Source organism: Diceros bicornis, chromosome 3, assembly GCF_020826845.1.
Source record: "Diceros bicornis minor isolate mBicDic1 chromosome 3, mDicBic1.mat.cur, whole genome shotgun sequence".
Taxonomy (NCBI): Eukaryota; Metazoa; Chordata; class Mammalia; order Perissodactyla; family Rhinocerotidae; genus Diceros; species Diceros bicornis.
In genome coordinates this window covers 10,004,349-10,028,000 of record NC_080742.1, presented here as the reverse complement: position 1 = coordinate 10,028,000, position 23,652 = coordinate 10,004,349, and the positions used below count along the sequence as shown (strand labels likewise).

At 34.3% G+C, this 23,652-nt stretch overlaps 1 protein-coding gene across 1 annotated transcript in view; it reads right to left on the bottom strand.

The window, feature by feature from the left end:
- The window catches only part of PNPLA8 (patatin like phospholipase domain containing 8), a 45,408-nt gene that overhangs the window by 10,662 nt on the left and 11,094 nt on the right, over positions 1–23,652 (bottom strand). Inside the window, exons 4-8 of the mRNA XM_058523103.1 lie at positions 18,871–19,022; positions 15,040–15,134; positions 11,668–11,839; positions 7,121–7,178; positions 4,580–4,774 (exon numbers count right to left, since the gene is read on the bottom strand). Of these exons, the coding sequence (XP_058379086.1) occupies positions 4,580–4,774; positions 7,121–7,178; positions 11,668–11,839; positions 15,040–15,134; positions 18,871–19,022 (672 nt within the window). The remainder of the gene's footprint in view (positions 1–4,579; positions 4,775–7,120; positions 7,179–11,667; positions 11,840–15,039; positions 15,135–18,870; positions 19,023–23,652) is intronic.

The window sequence follows — 23,652 nt, the reverse complement described above, 5'->3', positions numbered from 1 at the left end:
AAGTAAATTCCTGTTCCTTAAACTTTACCTGCTTTCCATCAAAAAGCGCAGAAGTTAAGATTTTTGGTACTCACTCTACCCGGGGGTGAGGCATACCATCCTGTAAGCTCTGTTTACAGTCAGCCTACTCTTGCTAGATGCCTCTTCCGTCAGTTAAGGCGTTAGGCTAACGTGACGTCTATGGTCTTTCCTGCAGCGTTTCCGTTCATTTAAGTATTCATATTCACAGCTATTTATTTATTGTGTACTTGGTATTTGACAGGCACACTGCTAGGTGCTGAGGTAAACAGATTTGAAAAATGAATTGATTGAATAATTTGCTACTTATCTCTTAAAACACACGAGATTGTGTTTTAAGTGCAGTACATCATGCATGTACTTAATAGCCTAAAATTTAGATGCTTTTTATTGCTTTTAACGTATATTTAATCATTTCAACTCATAAATCAGGATATCTACCAGAAAATAACCACTGAACAACGTGAATATCTCCTAGTCATCCTACCTCAGCTTCTTATATTTTTAGGGTTTTAAAAAAAATTTGTTTTGAGCCAGCCCTGATGGCCTAGTGGGTAAAGTTTGGTGCACTCTGTTTTGGCGGCCCGGGTTTGGTTCCCAGGCGTGGAACCACACCACTTGTCTGTCAGTAGCCATGCTGTGGTGGTAGCTCACATAGAAGACCTAGAAGGACTTACAACTAGAATATACAACTATGTACTGGGGCTTTGGGGAGGAAAAAAAAAAGAGAGGAAGATGGGCAACAGATGTTAGCTCAGGGCAAATCTTTCCAGGCCAAAAAAAAAAAAAAATTGTTTGTTTATTACGGTAAAATATATATAACACAAAATTGGTCCTTTTAACCATTTTTAAGGTTACAATTCAGTGGTATAAATTACATTCAGAATGTTTTACAACCATCACCACTATCTATTTCCAAAACGTTTTTATTACCCCAAACAGAAACTGTTACCACTAAGCAATCACTCCCCCTTCTCCCCTCCCCATCCCGTTTCCATCCTAATCAACTATTCACTCTTCATACATCAACTCAGATGGAAACTTCTTTGTAAAGCCAACCCTGACAGAATAAATCACATCTTCTATACTACTTCTTAACCCTGTATATATTTTTATTATTGAATTTATCATCTCATTCTATAACTGTGTTAAATTCTTCTAGTTTGAGCTATTTGCAGGTAGAATCCAGGAAACACAAACAATATGCTAGCAATTATTAAAAACCTTTACATTCTTCACAGCTAACACAGTGCCTGGCACTGAGTAAACACTATATTTTTGCCTAGTTATAATGAAAATTACTAGTTGTGGCCTGGCACAGGCATAATCTGGCAGGTGTTAGGCAGGCCCTTTCTGCTAAAAACACTCTTTACCTGGAATATTTATATGAAATATCACAATTCCTGTTAGGTTAATGTATTCTGAGTTCTGAACATAACCTTTTAAAATGCAAATAAGGCCTAAGAGAAATAATATATTAGAATCTATCATCAAAACCTTTAGTGCAAACTAATTTATCAAGCTTTCTCCAAAGACAGGGAATGAATGATTTAATTTGTAGGTGAAGATGGAAAAAGATAAGAGAGAATGGATATGCATATATCAAAAACTTATCAAATTATATACATCAAATATGTGCATTTTTTTGTATATCAATTACAGCTCAATGAAGCTGTTAAAAAGAGAGAGAGAGAAGGGATAATTTTGTGTAAAAAGTACTATTTCAAAATAAATATGATGCTACTTGGGTCAGGGGAGAGAAGTAATATATTGGAACCTACTCAAAAAGAATTCTTCCCACTTTATAATTTTCTAGGACATGTAATATACCTTGTAAATACTGTAATAATATTCTTCTCTTTATAGTCAAAGGCAAATGAAATCTACCCATCTACCTACTCATACCTCTTAATTACAGCATTACGTTCAATAACTGCTCAAGTAAATTAATCTATAATTTACACTCTACCTGATTCCAAAAAGGATATGAAGTAACTTACATTAAAACATATGTCAAATGTGACAGTTAAAAGGGATTTTAAAAGTGAGACTGGCAATAACTGAATATAATTATTCAAAAAACTTAGGATAAGAGGATTGTAATAAGTAAGTACCATATTTTAGTTTTAAACTTCTTGGCAACTTCTGAAGGGTTGGAAAAGAACTGTGCTTGAATGTTTTCTTTGTTTAAGCAATCAAGATCATTCACACCTTAGAACATTCTTATCAATCTTTCATGGTGTCTCTTGAGGAGAAAAATATCCTATTTCTTCCATATTGGAAGAGAACATGCAATAAGGAAAATATTTACTTAAATAGGATTTGCTTAGACTCAAGATTCACTTGAATATTCTTATTAAATTTGATGTGCCGATCTTTCTGGAGTCAAGTCAGTGATTTACATGAAAGTATATTCTCTGCACATGTGGTTATATGCTTTACATAAAATTTATATAAGAAGTTATTTTAATCTGTAGCTCAACCTAAGTTCAAAGACTATCGTCATCAATATAAAAATGGCTAAGCATGAAAAGACTAGTCTACCTGATATGGAAAAAGAAGTACTGAATTACTTTGGTTGTTATATGCATTCTACAGGACAGAAGTAAACTTTAGAACTACTTCCTCTTAGATAAAAAATAAAGAGCAAATGAGATAACTTCTTTTTAAGTTTTGAAGAAGTCTGGGAACATATCGTCCTGAAATGCAGTAACTTCTCATTTAAGACTTTCACTAATATTTGGCATAACTGCAATTTTGAAGCACGACAACCACCTTCAAGTTGTAAGTTATAAACCTTAACTATTATATGTTGAATACATTGTCTAAGTTATTTATCCATTTATGACACGGTGAGAATATAAGAATATGGAGAAACAGTTAAAAACAGCAAGCTACATATTAAAATAAAAATTTTATTTTGACCAATAAGTCCTGAAATCCACGTTGGAAAGACACTCTACAGCTAGCACTTTCTGTCCTGAGGGGGTGGAAGAAAGAAGCGAAAGGCGAGAAGGGGAAGTGCCTTACATAATTCAACAATGACTGACTTGACAAAGTAAGAAATAGTCTGAATTGACTCCAAAGACGAAAGAAATCCTATTTTAATCTCTTAACTACAAAGATTATGACATTACTTCTAGAAAGACAAAGAATATGAGATAGCTGATCATAACATTTAAAAATATATCTAAGCTACTATACAAAAATACAGGAGAAAATAAAATTGATAAAAATGTTTTAGTTATAACATTGACACATTATTAAAATTAAATTAAAAATTAAATTATAAATTAAAATTATATAGCTGTTATGTAGTTTATATAGAAGAGCTATGTATGAGCTTTTGAACGACATCTGAAAATCCTTATCAAGATCATTTTCTTCTCAACATATATCTGAATACCAAATAAATAAAGAAAGCACACATACTTCAGTGACTAGAGAGGAAAGTTAAGGTGATTGACTCCATCAAAGGAAATGGATTTTAAGTGGAATATCATATAAAAAATTATGCATATATAAAAAATATATATTTTGGAAGTATCAGCTTAAAAGCTTTATTGACTTTTTTTTTTTAAAGATTTTATTTATTTATTTTTCCCCCAAAGCCCCAGCAGATAGTTGTCTGTCATAGCTGCACATCCTTCTAGTTGCCGTATGTGGGACGCGGCCTCAGCATGGCCAGAGGAGCAGTGCGTCGGTGCGCACCCGGGATCCGAACCCGGGCCGCCGGCAGCACAGCGCGCGCACTTAACCGCCAAGCCACGGGGCCGGCCCTTTATTGACTTTTTTTAATCATTTAATATAAGTCATGAGTTAAGATTCCATAAACAGTGGGAAAAACTAGACAGAGAAAAAATTTACAATAAATAAATGAGTCTATATAAAAGAATAAATTACCAGAAATAATATTCAACTTTATAGATCATTTAGCTATAAATTTAAAAATAGTATATTATAGATAGCATCCTAACTCTGTTACTTAACAGTTGTGACCCTAGTCCAGTTACTCAACCTTTCTTAAGACTGTAATTTCTCATTTGTAAAATGGAAATAACTACCTCATAAGCAGCAAAGATTAAATGAGATAATGGATGCAAAGGACTATGTAAGTGTCTGGCACATAGCTAACTTAAGGAGTGCTTACTATTATTATTTTATTATATCCTCCCTTTCAAAATATGTCCACCAAAACTGTCAAACAGATTCGGTTCTGCATTTTCAGTGACTGTGCTTCATTTTTAATTTTCATCACATTTGGAAAGCCAATCATATATACCACAACTTCATTTGTCCATCAATCAAGTTATCATAAGTGGCTATGAATCACTATATAAAATACAAAAAGAATCTTTCCTAAAATATCCTCTCAAGCCAGAAAGCTTGCTAATTTTAAAAAAAACAAACAACAAATAAAAATATCTTGTACTGTACATCTTTTGTCACATGGACACATGAAGAAGAAAGTCTCCTTGGTTGGTCCCTCTATAAGTTCAGTGACATTTAATAAGTGCTGATTCTTTTTAATCACATTAAATTTAAAGTACAGTCAACTTACTTGATGAAGATCATTTCCCAATGCATACTCTGCAAAGTAGCCTGGAGCAGCAGATGAGGCTCTAATGGCTTGCCACATTTTATACTGACAGCCTCCCAAATAGTGCGAGTTGATCCCAGGAAAATGACCATAGTTCCTGAACACAAAAGCTTTTGGCGTTATCCCTCTGTTTACTATGGTACTTACTGCAGCTACCTAGTGAATTAAAAAGTGAACAATACCCATCATAAGCAGCAATATTTGGGATTTGTAAAAATTAAATATATAGTAGTATGAATGAACAATCTACAACGCTACCCACCAAGATAAATATATAACATAACTATAATGTTAAGCAAAGGGAACCAGATCTTTTAAAATAGGTGTTTCTTTATGGGAAAATAGGTACAAGGACTGAGATAATTTTGAGAAACGTATTATAAGAGAGCAATAATAAAAGATATTTTTGACGACATGATTTGATAAGCTATTTAAAAGAACATTCAAGAAGGCATAAATTTGCAGACCTTTATATAATAATTGACACAGCAGTAGTAGCAATGAATAAAAACTACTTAAAAATGAATACACTATTTTCATACTATCATTCACAAAGTAGTCTTTTTTTCTGTGCTCTTTGAAAGCATTATGACTTTAGTCACTGAAATTCTAACACTACAAAAACTCTCAAGGCTTTCTGATCATAGTTAAATACATGGCAGCTGGGTAAAATGTTTTACTAAAAAACTAATGTTGATCACTCTGGGTCTCAGATATTATTCATGTCAGTTGAATTTATGTAAAATGTGCTGTATTTGTTAATGATCTGAAATGTAAACTTAAGAAGCTGAAAGGTATTGATGAAGCCAAAGTTGTTAGGGTCCTGCACCAAGCCCTCCAGGGGCCTTTTCGCTTTGCTATTTTATAAACCAAAGGTCATATCTCAAGTTCCTGTGAGAGATCCAAGTGTGTCTCTAAGCCACTGCTGGTAAGTGTTGGCCATACACTAAAATCTAGAGGGTCTTTCTGTTAATTGGTATACAGAGAGGCTGAATTAAGAAATGTATGGATGGTTTCTCCTATTTATCATGAGTGAATTACTTTTTGAGGTGGCTAAAGTTCCCCACACCCACTTTATTCTTTTATTTAAAGTTGGCAACTCCCACGATTTAAAAAGAAACAAACAAATAAGAAGCCCTGAAGACACAGGGGAACAAACAATAGGTGTAGAGCGCACCCTAGAGTCTTGTCCAGAAGAGCATCTCATTATCACGGCCTCTAAGGCCCCGCAGGGTCTGATTCACCTACCCCTCCAGCCTTGTTTCACGCACTGTCCTTGGACCCTTAGGCTCTAGTCTTCAGGAACTCTTTCAGGTTCTGCATTTCACCAGGACTCCTCCTGCACAGGTCACTCCCTTTTTGCCAGGAATGCTCCTACGCATTGGCCTTCACATTGAGATCTCAAATCTCATTTCCTTAGAGTAGCCTTCCCTCATGTCCCAGTAAATGTATACTTCCAGAGAATTGTTTTTGTGCTCCAAAGAAATAAGTGCTATGTTTCCAAATTTGTGTGGTTATTTGATTAATGCTTGCTTTGTCCTACTGGACTATAAGCTCCTTGTCTGCATTTACCCACTATGTACCCAAAGTGCCTAGCACAGTGATGGCATGTTGGGTGCATAATTATTATTATTATTATTTTTTAAGATTTTATTTATTTATTTTTTCCCCCCAAAGCCCCAGTAGATAGTTGTATGTCATAGCTGCACATCCTTCTAGTTGCTGCATGTGGGACGCAGCCTCAGCATGGCTGGAGAAGCGGTGCGTCGGTGCGTGCCCGGGATCTGAACCCGGGCCGCCAGCAGCGGAGCGCGCAAACTTAACCACTAAGCCACGGGGCCGGCCCTGGGTGCATAATTAATATCTAAAGAATAAATGAAAATATGAATAAGCAAGAATGAAAGAGCAATAGAAGAAGCTGTATTTGATTTTTCAGGGTTACAACTTGTTATCAAAGAATAAATATAAGCTGCATGGGACTCCTAAGTACATAAATCCTATTCCTTTATCAAATAACCAGTTATATTAAAGAACACAGAACTCAAGCAATACTCAGACCACTGGGTTTCAAACAAAATAAATGAAAAGAGAAGCCACATTGAGACATAACCTAGTGACATAAACATTTTTAAAATTGGGATTTCATTTGTACATTACTATGTATCCAAAAGGCACATAAAATTTCCTTTAAAAAAATCTAGGGGAGGAAATACCACAATTTTCCTTAAATCATTAGATTTTATTAACCCTTATGATAAAATAATTCCTCCTTATCTTTAGTCCTAGTCTTTCATGTTCTTAAACTTTTACGGAATACAGAAAAGGTCTAATGATCACATCATATATCTTCATAGAATGACACAATATATAAGGAATCAACATAATCTATTAAAGGAGGTTCCTAAGAAATTTTTCCCTCAATAAAGGGCCTTCAGAATAACTGCTCTCACCTGACCTTCAATTCCAACTAGGTGCTTTATATTTAAGAGACTCTAAACTTACCTTAGGACATGAGGGGTTTCTTGCTGTTTCGATCATTAGTGAAGATCCCATTCTATCCCTTCATTAAAGGAGAAGAATTAAATTACATCAAAATGATTTTATCTCCTAACATCAGGGAACACACTACACAATTACTGTTTGCCCATGGCTTTGTCAAAGTGGTATGAGGGACAAAAAAAAGTATAAGAATCTCCTCTAGGAGGCTTAAACAGTCACGCATTGCTTAAGGACGGGGATACGTTCTGAGGAATGCGTCATCAGGCAATTTCGTCATCGTGTGTACTTACACAAACCTAGATGGTATAGCCTACTACATACCTAGGCTATATGGCACTAATCTTATAGGACCACCATCGTATGTACACGGTCCATCGCTGATCAAAATGTCATTAGGTGGTGCATGACTGTAATCCAATAAATGCACATGAAACAAAATGTAGTTATTTATTAATTTGATTCAAACTGCAAGTATCTAGAGTTTTGGGGGGGCAATCAACACAGGCTGCAGTATCGGGGAAAGATGCATGGAGGTATAGCTTGAGAAGGACAGAACAAGATGGCAAGACATCATATTCAAAGCCCACACATTTACAGGGTACAGGCACAGAGGCAGAATAAATCGGTTGTTTTCAGGGACTTCCTGACAGGATAAAGGAGATGTGTTGAGATAAGACTGCAAAAGTATGGGTTAGACTAGTTATAGAGTCATCTTAAAACTAGATCAGGACATTTACTCTTTAAATTTCTTTTAGCAATACAGAGCAATATCATCCTCCAAAAACGCTTTTTAAATCATCTGAGTTGGCATCTGAATTACTGCAACATCATAGAAATCGTCCTTGGGCAGCAGGAGTTTTATTTCAGTGCAGATTTTTCCATACTTAAAAATTATGTATTTTTCCCCTGTACTGAATATAAAGACTATGTTCTTTTTATCAACCTGCCTCAATAAGAAAAAACATTTTTCTAATGACATTTTTCAAACAATATTCACATTTCTCAATCAGAAATGTTAGTGAATTTCACATAAGGGTAGTATTTACAAATTAAGCAGTGATCTACCCTTTACAATCTTTTATAAATATCAATGTAAGATACTTTCTAACATGGACAAAATCAATCTTTCTCAACCTGATCTATATGTTTCTTTTGCATGCAGATCAACGCAATTTTATTCTTCTAAGGGTCTTTCACTTATCTTTTCACAGAAATCTTCCTGTAAAATTGGGACAGAAATCCTGAGAGTATGCTGCTTTCACACTTTAAGCAAAGTTCACATTTATTTTTTGTTTAAACTGTGATTTTATAAACAGAGCTAAAATGCTTTACTGAATTAAAGTTATAAATATAAATTAAAAAAGAGAAAGTCAGGAACATTAACTGCTTATTGCAAAGAGATGTCAAAATATGAAAAAATTCTCAAGATTCCTAGATTCTACTGACGCTACAATTAAAAATAGTGTCCCTACCATAAAATCATTATCATAGGAAAAAATCTTTATCACAGGAAAAAACATAAAAATGCTCTCAATAAATAATGAAAGAAAGAAACACAACAAAAAAGGCCAGAGAGTAGTGGGGTAGACTATAACAATGATGCCTCATAACAAATCATCCTTCCTAAGATCCATGTCCTTGCATATAGTTCCTTCCCACATGGACCCTGGGTTTGAGTGGCTTCAGTCAACGGGACGTCAGCAAACATGCCATTAAACTGAGGCTTGATAAGTACTTATGCACTGGAGCTTGCCCTCTTAGAACTCTGAGACCACCATGATGGGATGCAGTCCAGGATGAGAGTGATCATGTGGAGAGAGAGACCAGCTGTTCCAGCCATCTCAGCTGAGCTGCCAGCTGTCAGCAGCCATGTGAGTGAGTTTAGACAAGAACAGAAAAAACACCCAAACTACAGAATCATAAGACTAAACCATCATTATTTTAAACCACTAAGTTTGGAGTGGTTTGTTTTACAGCAAAAGCTGAGCGGAAATGTAGGGAAAGAAGGAAAAAAAACCACATTTAGTTTAATCAACGCTCTGATTAAAAATAAAGAAGCCTTTGAAGGAGCATCAGTAAAATAGCAACATGCAAATACATGAAGATACTCCAATGAGTACAAAAGGAAAAAAACATTTCATAGCAGAGAGACTAGTTTTACCGTAAATTTTCAAATCTTCATTAAAAAATCTTACCAGTATTATGATTTTATGATTTCATGAGAATTGATATGAATTCTTTTTTTCTAATAGACACAAAAGAAGACCCAAAAATAAGCAAAATACAACAGCAATGGATGGGAAGATTACTCAATTGGAAAAATGTCAATATTCCACAAAATAACTGCTACCTTTCCTGTAAGGAACCTTTCATGTTCAATGAAAACATCAGTGGGATTTTTTTTATGTGATAAAAGTAACCTAAGATTGACTTTAGAGATTAAAAAGAAAATGGCAAACAGAATAAGGTGAAAAGACTTGCTACAGCAATATAAAAACATTATGAAAGGTTCAATAACTAAACAAAGAATTTGGACAAAAATTTAAAAAATCAATAGAGAAAAACAAAAAATTAGACAGAGACTCTAATGTAGATAACAATTAAAATATGATAAAGGTGGTATTTCAAATCACTAAAAAAAGGAAAAAGTACTTGGTAAAAGGTACAGGGATATTTGAATAATATTTGAGAAAAAAATTAAAGTCTGACCCCCTTACAATATACATCAAAATAAATTTCAGATGACTTAAGAATTAAAAATAAACTTAATTAAACCTCAGAAGTAGAAAATAAAATAAAGTTCTACCTGATTTCAAGGTAGAAAAGACTTTCTAAACATCAAAGTAAAGTTAAAAATTAAAGGAAAAGATTTGACTAAGTGAATTTTAAACTCCTTTACATTAAAAAAAATATTGTTAATTAAAAAGCATGTTTTCAACATATAATAAATGGTTAATATATTTACAATATAGTAAAGAATACTCTAACAGGAAAATGAGCAAATATTATGCCCTTGAATTTCACACAAAAAAGAAATATGATAAAAAAATATAAAAATGTTCAAACTCATCAATAATCAACGTGATGCAAACCAGAAACACCATTTAAAAAAATCTCAAACTGACACAGTTTTAAAAATTAAAATGTCTGTTGTTCATATATATTTCAAGAACTGGAACTACAATTTGATGCCGGTGGGTGAGCAAGTTGAGACAACTATTTTGAAGAACAATTCAGATCTACATATATACACAAATATCTCTCTCAGGATTCTTAACACATGTATACTCTCTGACCCAAAATTTCACTATAGAAATTCACCTTAACGATATAATCAGAGATTTAAGTAGAAGTGTAGGATGTCCATCTACACTTCATTTTGAACTGTAAAAATATCTGAAGTATCCTCCTTTACCAATAAGGAATTTGTTAAACAAAAAAATAGTACACCCATAAAATGAGATAGCGAACAACCATTAAAATATGTCTCAAAAAATATTTAATGGCAGAGGAAGTCACTAATGATAAAATGATAAAAGTGAAAATGCAGGATACAAAATTACATGTGCCTTATCATTCCAATTTTGTTAAGGAAACAAATACAGACTCACATTCACAACCCCCTGCCCCCCATATACTTATTTATCTGTAAGAAATTCTAGAAAAAAGTAAATCACCATGTTAATAGTGCTTTTGTTCTTAGTGGGATTATAAGTTATTTTCATTGTTTTCGTTATTTATTCTCTATTGCCTATATAAAGATTATTTTTAAAAGACATCAACAATGACCCCAAAATTATGCTTCTTATAAACTGACCTACTGATATATTCTAAAATGTGGGCAGAAATGTAAATTTTCCTACTACAGCACTGTTCATAATCACAAAAACTTAGGAACAACATAAATGTCCTAAACGTAAATGGTTAAGAAAATATGGTACCATCACACTGTGGAATGTTGTGTAGTCTTTAAAAATTTGTCAAGAGATTTTAATAAAGTTGAAAAAAAGGGAAAGGAAATAAAATTACAACTACAATATAATTTGCACTATATAAAATGGATATAATCTAGAAAAAACTAGAAGGAAATATATTGCAAGATGTACGGCTTGGAATAATAAGATTGTGGGTGATTTTAATACTTGACTACTTTACGCTTATATTTTTGGAAAGTGAGTGTAATGGCTTTATGGTATTTTGGAAAAGAAATGTTTAAAAGTTATTAAATGTTTTAGAAGAATATCTGTTAATGACATAAGAAAGACTAATATGTTAAGTAAAAACAACAGGATGCAAACAGGGTCTATATACAATATGGTCTCAATTTTTAAAAAGGCAATTGCAACTTTCACATGCAAATCTCACATACATAAATCCAAGAAAATAGTGACTAGAATATGATTCACCAAAATATTAACAGTGGTTATCTCTAATTAGTGGGATCAATAATTTAATATTCTTCTTTATATTTTTCCGCATTTTTCAAATTATAATACACACATATTGCCTATATAACCAAAACATTTTTAAAAAGAATAATTGTAACTTACTTAAGAATATTTTCCCATGTTTGACTGTCATAAAATGCATGGCTCCAACTCATTTTGACTGTTCCAACAATGACATTTTGTGAAAACACATCTGATCCTAATTTTCGATAAAGTTCTTCACACTCATCCAGGGGCATATGAAACAATCCCAACATGAATGCTAATATAGCACCTGAAAGAAAGAATCTTTAGTTTTTATCAGCATTGACATTACAGTACTTATAAGATCTCCTGAGTCACAGACCTGCTTAAAATTGTAGCTTTGGGGGCCGGCCCCGTGGCATAGCGGTTAAGCGCGCACGCTCTGCTGCTGGCAGCCTGGGTTCGGATCCCGGGCGCTCACCGATGCACCGCTTGTCAGGCCATGCTGTGGCGGCGTCCCATACAAAGTGGAGGAAAATAGGCACAGATGTTAGCCCAGGGCCAGTCTTTCTCAGCAAAAAGAGGAGGATTGGCATGGATGTTAGCTCAGGGCTGATCTTTCCCACAAAGGAAAAAAAAAAAATTTGTAGCTTTGATAACTTTCTGTGTTACCTGGGACAAACTACTCAACCTCTCTCAGAGCCCCAATTTCTTCATCTATAATATAAGGATAATAACAACAAATATTTATAAGGTTCTCATACTGGGATAACACATGTAAATGGTTTTACCAGGCCTCAGTAAGGATTAAAGAAATGCTAACCAATGATGACTAATTTAAAAATGCTAATTTTTAAAAATGCTAATGACAATGATGCTAATTTAAAAAAATATAAAAATGGGTTGTTTTACATTAAATAGTATATAATTAAGACATTGTGGTAGATAACGTTCTTTATAACCTTAGTAAATTCCTTAGTTTTAGTCACAATACAGTATATTTGACATCTTACCAATTCATTAAAATAACTACTCCTTCAGGTTAGTCCTGGGAACCAATGTAATTAAAGAAAGTACGTCTCTGGGATGTCTTTTTAAATACCTGATTGCATATCCTAGCTGCAATTGGTAGGACACACTGCCACCTAGTGTACCTAACTGGCCTACCCTGAACCAAGGAGAAAAAGGAGAGGCAAAAGCTCTGGGGTTAGGGAGAGGCTGGGTCTGGGCAAAGACCTGTATAGCATCACTGTTTACATTGTTTTTTTTTTTTTTTTTGTGAGGAAGATCAGCCCTGAGCTAACACCTATGCTAATCCTCCTCTTTTTGCTGAGGAAAACCGGCTCTGAGCTAACATCTATTGCCAATCCTCCTCCTTTTTTTTTTTTTCCCCAAAGCCCCAGTAGATAGTTGTATGTCATAGTTGCACATCCTTCTAGTTGCTGTATGTGGGACTCGGCCTCAGCATGGCCAGAGAAGTGGTGCGTCAGTGTGCGCCCAGGATCCGAACCCAGGCCGCCAGTAGCGGAGCGCGCGCACTTAACCGCTAAGCCACGGGGCCGGCCCGCATCACTGTTTACTTTGAGATTAAGAACAAAGGAAAAACAGGAAATCACTACCATAATGTATTTTAAATATTCTATGTATTTTATTATACTTGGTCTTATTCTAGTAAAAGATAAGACTGCTTATGTCTTAAAATAGATTGTATGGCATAACTATATAATAGAAATTATTATTTTCCAATTTGCAGAAAATTTCTAATTAACATAAGAAATAACTTGCCAAAAATTAAGTTCCTTTCCTTTTAAGCAGAGCTACTATAAAGATGAGCAGATATTAAAAAACCGAATTTTATGGAACTGGTAAAGACATTACCCTTAAACTAAATATACATTTATTAATTTCATAAAAATTATAAGTACAAAATTTCTACATTATAAAACACAAAATGGAAAAAAAAAGGAAAATTATAAGGACTGTATTATAAGTTAAGGTTAACATAAGCTAGAAGACACAATGGAAAAGATATATTGTGATAAACACAGAAATGTACATAGTTCATAAACTAATATTCTACTTCCTGGATGAATGTTTGTGATTTAAAATTCTCTTTATTGAGCACCCACCTACTAACAGTGATGCCAAAGCAAGAAGTTAGCTTACAGACATGTTTAAATGTTTAATGGCTAGGACCACTCCAAAATCTAACTGAAATGGTCAGAGTAATAACTCCAAAAAAAGTACCAAAGAACACTAGCCCTGGGAGATGTCTCTTTAAGAAAAGTTTCCATAGTTAAATCAATTGGAGATATACATATTATTTTCCTATACTGAGAGTCACGATGCATTTTAACACACTAAAAGATATCAGAAGTCCCTCTGTAAAGAAACCTAATCTAACATTTTCCAAATTTGCCAACATTTTGAGGAATTAGTTTTCAGTGGAACATCACAGGAATCATGGATTCCTTATGCTTTTGAATCATCCCTGCAACTGCTCTCATTTAGTTTTCACAACTGAGCATCAATTAACATGCCCTATGGGAATATGTGTCATACTTGACACAGATAATGTAGATAAATCATTTGATTTTGTTGCTAGTGGTCTTTAGAACTACCATTATAATTCAAAAGAATGAGAAAAAGAAATAAAAATGTAAGTCTATGAAGATAAACTAACATAAAGTGAGAAATTATCAGGTCAAACAGTAAAACATACAGCAAGGATGTGCCATGTTAATGGTTGTTCCTCCAGTTTTCCCTGGGAGGTAAGCAATAGCTATGGGTATTCTGAGAGGATTAATGTACACACTGCTGAAGCTGGGCGCGGGGGGGGGACAGATGGGTAAAGGAGTTGACGTGAGGAAACAGAAAAACAAAACAAACAGAAAACAAAACAAAAATTCATCTGATGGTGACAACGAAAACTAAGAAATTATTCAGTAACGATTATATTCTAAGTCGCCAACTTCTATTAAACATGAAACTACAATTTTAAATGTATATCAACTAGCAATATTAAAAAGTAGCCTTTAAAAACATAGATTCTCACATTTATCAATTTAAATCCTGGCTTCAAACAACCAGACAAAAAATGATGTAAGAAGCAATTTCCTCACAAAGGGACACCTCTCACAAAAAAGTAAAACCTTATCCATCTTTAATAGTCTGTTGGTTCAAGCACAATTTGAGTACCTACCTTCCTTTCATTTCATCACTGTCTTTAAGGTGACTACACCACAAAGTAATAATTCATAATTTGCACTTGTCACTGTGGCTTATTTAAAACATATTAGAAAAGCACATTAAAAACTATTCCTGAATGTTAGCTTATTTCCAATAAACATTTTTAAAATTCATTAAGCAAACCAAATGATTATTCACTATCAAAACATGAAACTAATATTCATCATTTCAGAGAATGACCATGATCTTAAACATAAGTGCTTACTGTTCTTTTTCTTAATGCACTGCTGGGATGCACCACTTACATGTAATAATAATTACCTGTGCTTACACCACAAATGTAATCAAAGAGCTGATGGACTGGCTTCTGAGTGAGTTCAACTAGTTTTCGTAGTGTCTGAAGAGCAACCACACCCCTGTAGAAAAGACAGAAGGCAAAATGAGAATTCCTGTTTCAAGGAAAGTTAAGTTATTAAATAAAACAATCCTACAAGTTACTCTTCTAGCTTATATGCTAACATGAAAACTAATAATATAAATTAGCATGAGTAAAAACTGCCTAAGTTTTTAGGATCACTTCCAAAAATCCAACATCTAAATAATGGTATAAACCTGTGTTATAGTAGCACAGTTTTGAATTTATACTAGTATGTCTTTAAATAAGACTACAAAGATACGCCAACATAAGATTTTTTTTTAAACACCTCAACTGTGGAAATACTTAAAACCTCCACTCACCAGTTCTGGGATGCCATATATTGGTTTCTTCTCTTATCAATGTAGTTGGTCACCTAAGCTTCTATACATTTTGTTTTATATATTTCACTAGACATATTTTTAAGCTTTCTTTTATTTATTCACCTTTTAAAACTCAACAACCTTAGTACAATGCTCAGCATTAAGGACATACTAATTTATGCTGCTGACTGTTCATTTCTGGATCCTTGCCAAAGCAGCAAATGGCTTCATAATGAATGTGAAAGATGAAATAGTCTAGGAGGTGTAGGCCAATTCAGTGTACATGTTAACACATGGACAATTCTTAATATTGGGAGAATATACAGAAAGAATGAAATGTTCTAATCCCAATACAAGGTCTGAGGCAGAGAAGTCCTGGAACACAATGGCAGTCAGGCACCACAAAACAAAATTTTGAGTGTAAATTGTGCTATGATACTGCTAACAGGAAGTCACTAGAAAATACCATAAGATTAAAGTAGAAAACTAAAGATGCTGATTTTTTTTTAATTGCAAGAAGTAATGTGGATGTGAAGAAAGGTAAAAAGAGAGATACATTATGAATTCAAGGCAAGACATGCAGAATTAAAGATAACGCTGGATAAAATATATTTAATAATGTAACCTCTATTACCTTATAAAAGTGAAATACAACATGCACATATATTCACACAGAAAAAAGATTTGAAGAAAGAAATCAAAATATTAAAAATAATCTTGGAGTTGTGAGCTATAATTTTTATGTTTTTCTTTATATTTTTCTTTTTTTTTCCCTCCCAAGTTTTACTTAAGTAATCAGGAAAAACTATTTAAAAATGCTATATTTATAAATTAATTCAGGATAAATTTAAAAATAAATATACTTGCCAGGTTGATTCTATATGCCTGACACTGTACTAGGCTCTCTCACACAGACGAAATAAAAGCTATGGGTTCTTTTTCTTTCAAGCCCTCATATCTCACTCCTTTCAACACAAATTTTCCATTCTAGCTGCTTTCTCATATTCCCCCAAACCAAGGTTTCTCAACAGGAGCACCACTGACATTGTGGGCCAGATAATTCTTTGTTGTAGGTGGCTATCCCATGCCTCGTAGAATATTTAGCAGCAATTGTCCTCTTCTCACTGGATGCAAGTGGCAGACCCTCAGTTGTGAGAACCAAAAATGTCTCCAGACACTAACAAATGTCCTCTGGGGGCAAAACTGCCTCCAGTAGAGAATCACAGATCTAAACCTACCTGCATCCTAACCTACTTCTAGATTCCACCAAATATCTTCACTCCACTTTCCTCCCTGTGTGACTAATCAAACTCTTATTCTATAAAATCAAATAACTATGGTCACAAACCTCTTTTCATCATATCTCCCTCACTCCAAACAGATATCTGAATGTCCTTTAACGTTCTTCTTTCAGAGTTCTACTCAAATGCTACTTCATCAAAAAGAAGTCATAGTCACGATCACTCTTTAAAATAGCACTGTTACTCTCCATCTTCTTATTTTGCTTTATTTTTCTTCATAGCACCCATTACTACTCATTAATATATTTTTGTTTTTCTATTTGTTGTCTCTTTCCTCTTCTAGAATGCAAGCACCATGAAGACTTGGATTTTGTCTGTTTTGCTTACTGAGTGACCCCAAGATCTAAATCAGTGTTTAGAACACAGAAGGCATTCAATCAATACTTGTTAGTTGACTCAATGAATAACACCATCCCTCTCAACTCCCCTGAACTTAACGTCAGAGAGGACTGGCTTCTTCCTGCTCCTCAGTGAAATTTCTTCCTCATTTAATTGCCACTTGACCTGCCTCACATCACTTGGAACAAATTCTATAAACTAGAATGATTCTCTCCAATTCATTACCACTTTATCACAAGAATGATGTTCACCTTCTTGGATTATTTCACTTCCCTAAGAAACATCCAAAAGATCTTCTAAGACTTTTCTTTCCTCAATTAATTCCATCTTCTTTTGTCAACTGAGCACTTCTATATGGATATATGAAACCTTATACTCAACATGTCCAAAACAGAACTGTCTTTCCTCAATACCAACCACCCCCTCCCCTATCCCTGCAATTCTGTCCCAGTCACAGAGTTTACACTTAAGAGTGATCTCAACCTATTTCTACTATATCCAGTCCTTTTTTTTTCAAAATTTTCTTGCATATTTTTCCTTCCTCCTGCTTCCCACTGCCACCATCTGAGGTTAATATTTATTGTCCTCTGCCTAGATTATTAAATAGCCTCCTTCTCTCATCACTCACTCCTTCCTTTACATTGGTGTCAACATTTACAAGATTTGCCTGACATACCAGACTGTAGAATTTAACAAAAAAATAGGGGTAGTACTTCAACATACAGAAGAGTGGTTGGTAAGGCAGGTATACCAGGGAGTGAAATCAGAGAGGTAAATTAAAGCTAAGAACAACAGGCAGGGCATGTACTATGAATCTAAGACATAACAGTAAAGATGGCAGAGAACTGAAACCCAAGCTAGAAAATATGGAGACAAAGGTTCGTAAAACCAAGCCGAAGAATCTAACCAACAAGTAGTAAGGAACTAGACAAAGACAGGATAAGAAGCATGGATGGATTGCCAGTAGTAAGAATGGAGCTTGATGGTGAAATTATCACATTCTGAACTAAGAATGCATAAAATATTTCATGTGTCACACCAGAATTGGCATTTGCAAGATGTAGGCAGTCAGGAAGTTACTGATATGGACTCCTTTTATACTTTATTAAGTGACTAGTTGACTGATACATATGGGTAAGATAAATATAATTTAAAAAAGCTAACATTATAAAACATTGCCAAGATTTTAAGATCATGATGAACTGTCCTAAACTACCAAAAATGTCTGAAAAGACCAAACTAAAATATAAATATTCAGACAAATTAAAATAAAAGGAAATTTAAGTATACATTAAAGAAGCTTTTAGATTGATAAAGTAGTAAATTAAGAAAAACTATTTCATGTTTTATCTAAAAATTTTGATTTTAAAATAATATAATTATACCAAATCAGTTAAAAAAATTCCTAAGGCTGAATTGGATCTATAGTTTTTTGTTTTTTTTTTTTTTTGTGAGGAAGATCAGCCCTGAGCTAACATCCGTGCTAATCCTCCTCTTTTTTTTGCTGAGGAAGACCGGCTCTGAGCTAACATTCATCGCCAATCCTCCTCCTTTTTCTCCGCAAAGCCCCAGTAGATAGTTCTATGTCATAGTTGCACATCCTTCTAGTTGCTGTATGTGGCATGCGGCCTCAGCATGGCCGGGGAAGCGGGGTGTCGGTGCACGCCCGGGATCCGAACCCAGGCTGCCAGTAGCGGAGCGCGAGCACTTAACCGCTAAGCCACGGGGCCGGCCCTGGATCTATAGTTTCAAAAAATCATTTCTCTAGCCTTACCTTGTTCCTCCACCATCAATTGTGAGAATTCGGATTCCTCTTCCTTTCACTGGATCCACATAGCCAATTAAAGCCAAAATTTCTCTAACTGCAGCCTGAAGAGTTTCATCCTTAATTTGTCGCAATCGTAATAAATATGGAATAATTTTTTCCTAAATTGAGAGAAAAGATATTTTGTTGCTTTTGTCAAATCAAGAGTGAAAACGTACAATTTTTAACCAACACATATATAGATCATCACACATAATCAAGGTGTCAGTGTTTATTACTTTCTCAGTAATCTTAAATAATAGATTGGTTTTTGATATATTAATGTCAATATTTAGGATATATTTGTCCTAATATCTAGGTCAAAAATTAACCTCTATCCAAATATTTTCTTTAAAATACAATGCTTGACACTAGAGAAAACATAATTTGCTTTGAACAAATTTACAAAGTATTGTTACAACAAAAGGTTAACATTATAAATTTTATACAATATTTTGTCCAAATCCTAAAGAAGATGAAACTGCTTCACAGTAATTACTGGAAATTAAACCTGTTATTAAAAGAAAAAATAAACCATCTCGTGTACATTACAGATGGGATACAAGGGTAGCTCATAGTGAAATATGAACAAATGTTAATTAATAAGTAAAACTAACATAGAAGGCAAAAGCTGACCATTACAATTAAATAATTAGTTTAAACAAATCTAGATTCAAGATTCTAAGCACTCAACTTCATATTGTTAATCAGAAGCAAGAGCTTAAATCCTAGGGTTCTATGTTGAGTTTACTGAAGATTCTCTACGGTCTGAACACAGAAGCATCTTATCTGGTCAGTACCCCAGGTTTAAGGGGACAGTTGCATGGCAGCTACACTTGGGCTGTGTAACCTTCAGTAAATCAAATAATTTCCCAATGTATTATTCATTTTGTTTCTTTTTCATGATAAATCAAATCTGAAATACTATTGTTCTAAATTCTTTTTCAATTTTTTTCTTTTTTTTTGGCCCTGCTAGTATTAACCTCCAAGGCCCCACTAGAGGAAATTCAACAATGGCGGAACACGGAAATGAAAATGTTCATTTCTTGTTAGGATAGCACAGTCTTTTTCCAAGAACAACTAGAAAACTTTGATAAAATACAAAAGAAGTGCCAACTGTTTAAAAGCATCAGAGAGCTACTGAAGCAATGAGGATACGAGGGGCTAAGAATCTGGAGAGGGGATAATTGCTAGGAAGTGAGCTCATAAACTACAGCTTTTCCTCCCTTGAGGCATTTGCTGATTTGGGGAAAAAAGGAATTGAGATACTGGGCTTGGTTCAGACAGAGAGCCATAAATGGAGGTAGAGAAACCAGCTGAGCATTTAGAGCCTCACAAGTTTGCAGCCACAAAACTGAAGACTTGAGGAGCCTCAGTCACATGACTGAATTCACCTCAAGACATTTGGTGGATTCTTAATGTAGTGTGGGAGATTAAAAAGCTAAGCTGAAAAACTCTGAAAATAAGAGTGAAGTTTTCCATATTCTTGACACTTTAGGGCTCAAAGGAGCAGTGATGAAAGCCCTGGAAGAATATGCCCTAAAAACAGGGCAAACTAGAGGTCTCAACAAATTGTAACCCAGCCTTGACCCAGCTCTGACCCTAAGTGAATTAAAGTTATCGGTGTCCCACTTTATATCTCAAGCAGAGGAATAAACAATCTCTGGAAAAAGAAATCATCTGATATAAGCTATATCCTACCCAATTTTTTAAAATTCACAATGTCCAGCATCCAGAAAAATTATATCGCAAGTGAAACCAGTACCAAACAATCAAAGACCAAGAGGTGATCCTGATATTAGAATTGCCAGTAAAATATATTAAAATAAAAGTAAAAAAATAAAATTACCATCCCAAAACATCATATACCTAGGACTTAATTTTTAAAAATCTAATGAAAGATGTGCAAGACACCTACAATGCAAATTTTTAAAACAGTGAGTGCTCTGGTCTGAATATTTGTGTCCTCTCAAAATTCATATGTTGAAACTCTAACCCTCAAAGATCATAGTATTAGGAGGTGGAGCCTTTGGGATGTGCCTAGGTCATGAGGTGGAGCCCTCACGAACAGGATTAGTGCCTTTATAAAAGAGGCTCCAAAGAGATCCCTTGCCCCTTCCACCATGTGAGGTTAGAGTGAGAAGACAGCTGTTCATGAACCGGGAAGCAGGCTCTCACCAGATGCTGAATCTGCAGGTACCTTGGTCTTGGACTTCCCAGCCTCCAGAACTGTGAGCAGTAAATTTCTGTTGTTTATAAGCCACCCAGTCTGTGGGATTTTGTTATATCAGCCCAAACAGAGTAAGACATTGAGGGAAAATAAAGATGGCCCAAATAAACGGAAGAATTTACCATATTCAAGGCTTGGGAGACTCAATATTGTAAAGACTCAATTCACCTCAAATTGCTCCATAGATTCAACGTAATCCCAGCATGATTTTCTTCTTCTTCATTTTTTGATAGATAAGCTGATTCTAAAATTTATATGAAAATACAACATGCCAAGAAAACCTAAGCCAATATTAAGAGGAAGAACAAAGCTGGACAATTTACGTTACAAGACATCAAACTTATTCCGAAGCTACAATAATCTAGGCAGTGTAGTATTGGAACAAGGATAAATAAATATACCAATGGAACAGAATACAGTGTCCAGAAACAGACCCATATATAATCATCTGATTTATGATGAAAGTCTTTTCAATAAATGGTGCTAAGTCAACTGGATATGTGTATATCTAAAAAAAAATCAGGATTCCTACTTCATACCATACAACCAAATCTTTTCTAGATGAATAGTAGATATAAGTGTGAAAGGTAAAACAATAAAGTTTTAGAAGAAAACACAAGAGAATATCTTTATAATCTTAGGATAGGCAAAGATTTCTTAAACAGGACACAAAGTGCTAACCATAAAAGAAAATATTTATAAATTGGACTATATTAAAATTAAGAATATACATTCGTCAAAAGCCATTAGAAAGAGTGAAAAGGTAACCTACATATACGAAAAGGCTTACATCCATAACATATAAAGAGATTCTCCAAATCAATAAGAAAAAGCTGGTCAACCCAATGGAAAAATGAGCAAGACCTGGAATAGGCGCTGGATAAGGCGCTGAACTTCACAGTTACCAAAGAAATACAGATTAAGCCACAATTTAATATCACTAGACATCCAACAAAATAGCTAAAATAAAAAAGAAATAATAATATACAGTGTTGGAGAGGACGTAGAACAACCAGAAGGCTCATACAATTCTGGTTAAAGTGTAAACTGGTATAAGCACCTTGCAAAACCATTTGGCAGTATCTACTAAAGATGAAAATAGGCACATTCTATAACCAGGAATACTACTCTTGGGTATACACTCCCAAGAAGTGAAGACATATGTTTTCCAAAAGATACATCCCAGAAGCGCTATTCCCAAATATTCCCAAAACCAGGAACTTTCCAAATGTCCATCAGCAATAAAATGGATAAATACATTGCACTATATTCATACCATAGACTACAGCACAATGAGAATGAATGTTCCACAACTACACCCAACAATATAGAAGATTCTCACAAATATAATGTTGAATGGGGAAAAATAAAAACACCAGACACAAAGAGCACATGCTGTATCATTCCATTTATATAACATGCAAAAAGAGGCACAACTAACCTACACTGCCAAAATCAGGAAATCTGGTCAATATTTTTGGAGATAGTGATTGGAAGGGGACATAAAGAGGCTTTGGAGTGCTGGTAACATTCTGTTTCTTATACTGGATGGTGGTTATATAGATGTGTTCAATTTCTGAAAATTCATGGAACTGTATACTAATGATATGTATGCTTTTCTGTATATGAAATTTTTATAAAAAGTTAAAAGACACATGAATCAGCTTGGAGGGGGCCCTACTAGTCAAAGTTGACACAAATTTCAGCATGTAGAAAAAAGGGAGAAGAAAAAAAGATTATAAAAACACAATTTATGAAAAACTGTGAGTTCATAGTGACAGTAAAAAAAAAAAAAGAAAAGATGTCAAAAATTCACGTCACCATTGAGGCAGCTTGTAAAGCAACTCTTTGAAAACCCACGGCTAAGTAGAAAGAAATTAAGCATTTCTCTTGCTTTTCCTGTAAAACTGGTCTTGGAGAGTAACCAAACAGCTTTAGCTGGTGAAGGAAAGTTCTACTTTTACAGAAGAATGTCAATTACAATGCAGGAGTGAAAGAATTAGAAATTTATCATTCAGCAACCCTAATGAAATGACTAGTTCTGGAAATGATTTGGTTAATGGTTGATGGGATAATGCTTCTAGCCTAACAGTCTAATGACAAGATCAGACTGTCGTTTCCCTAATCTAGTGGTCAACCTTAGCATTACTAACATTGTTCCACCAATTATGTGTATTCTGATAGGATGCAATATGAGGCACATGACAGCATTTACAATGCTCTAATAAGAAAATGTTGAACTCAATCAAGCCTTTATATTTAAATTCCAGTGTTCAGGAAATAAAAAGGAAAGAGGAATACATCAAATAAGACCAATAAGGAGGAAGCCAGGTAAATCCAGAAAGTAAGCCATTCTACAAGATAAGAGACCAGTCTGGTCTCTTCAATTAGTCAGTTTTGAATATGTGGGTAAGAAAGGACTCTGCCATATTATAAATGACTTAGGGAAAATAATCAGATAAAACATATGGTCTAGACTGGACCCTCATTTGGATCCAATCAGTTATATGGAGAACATTTTC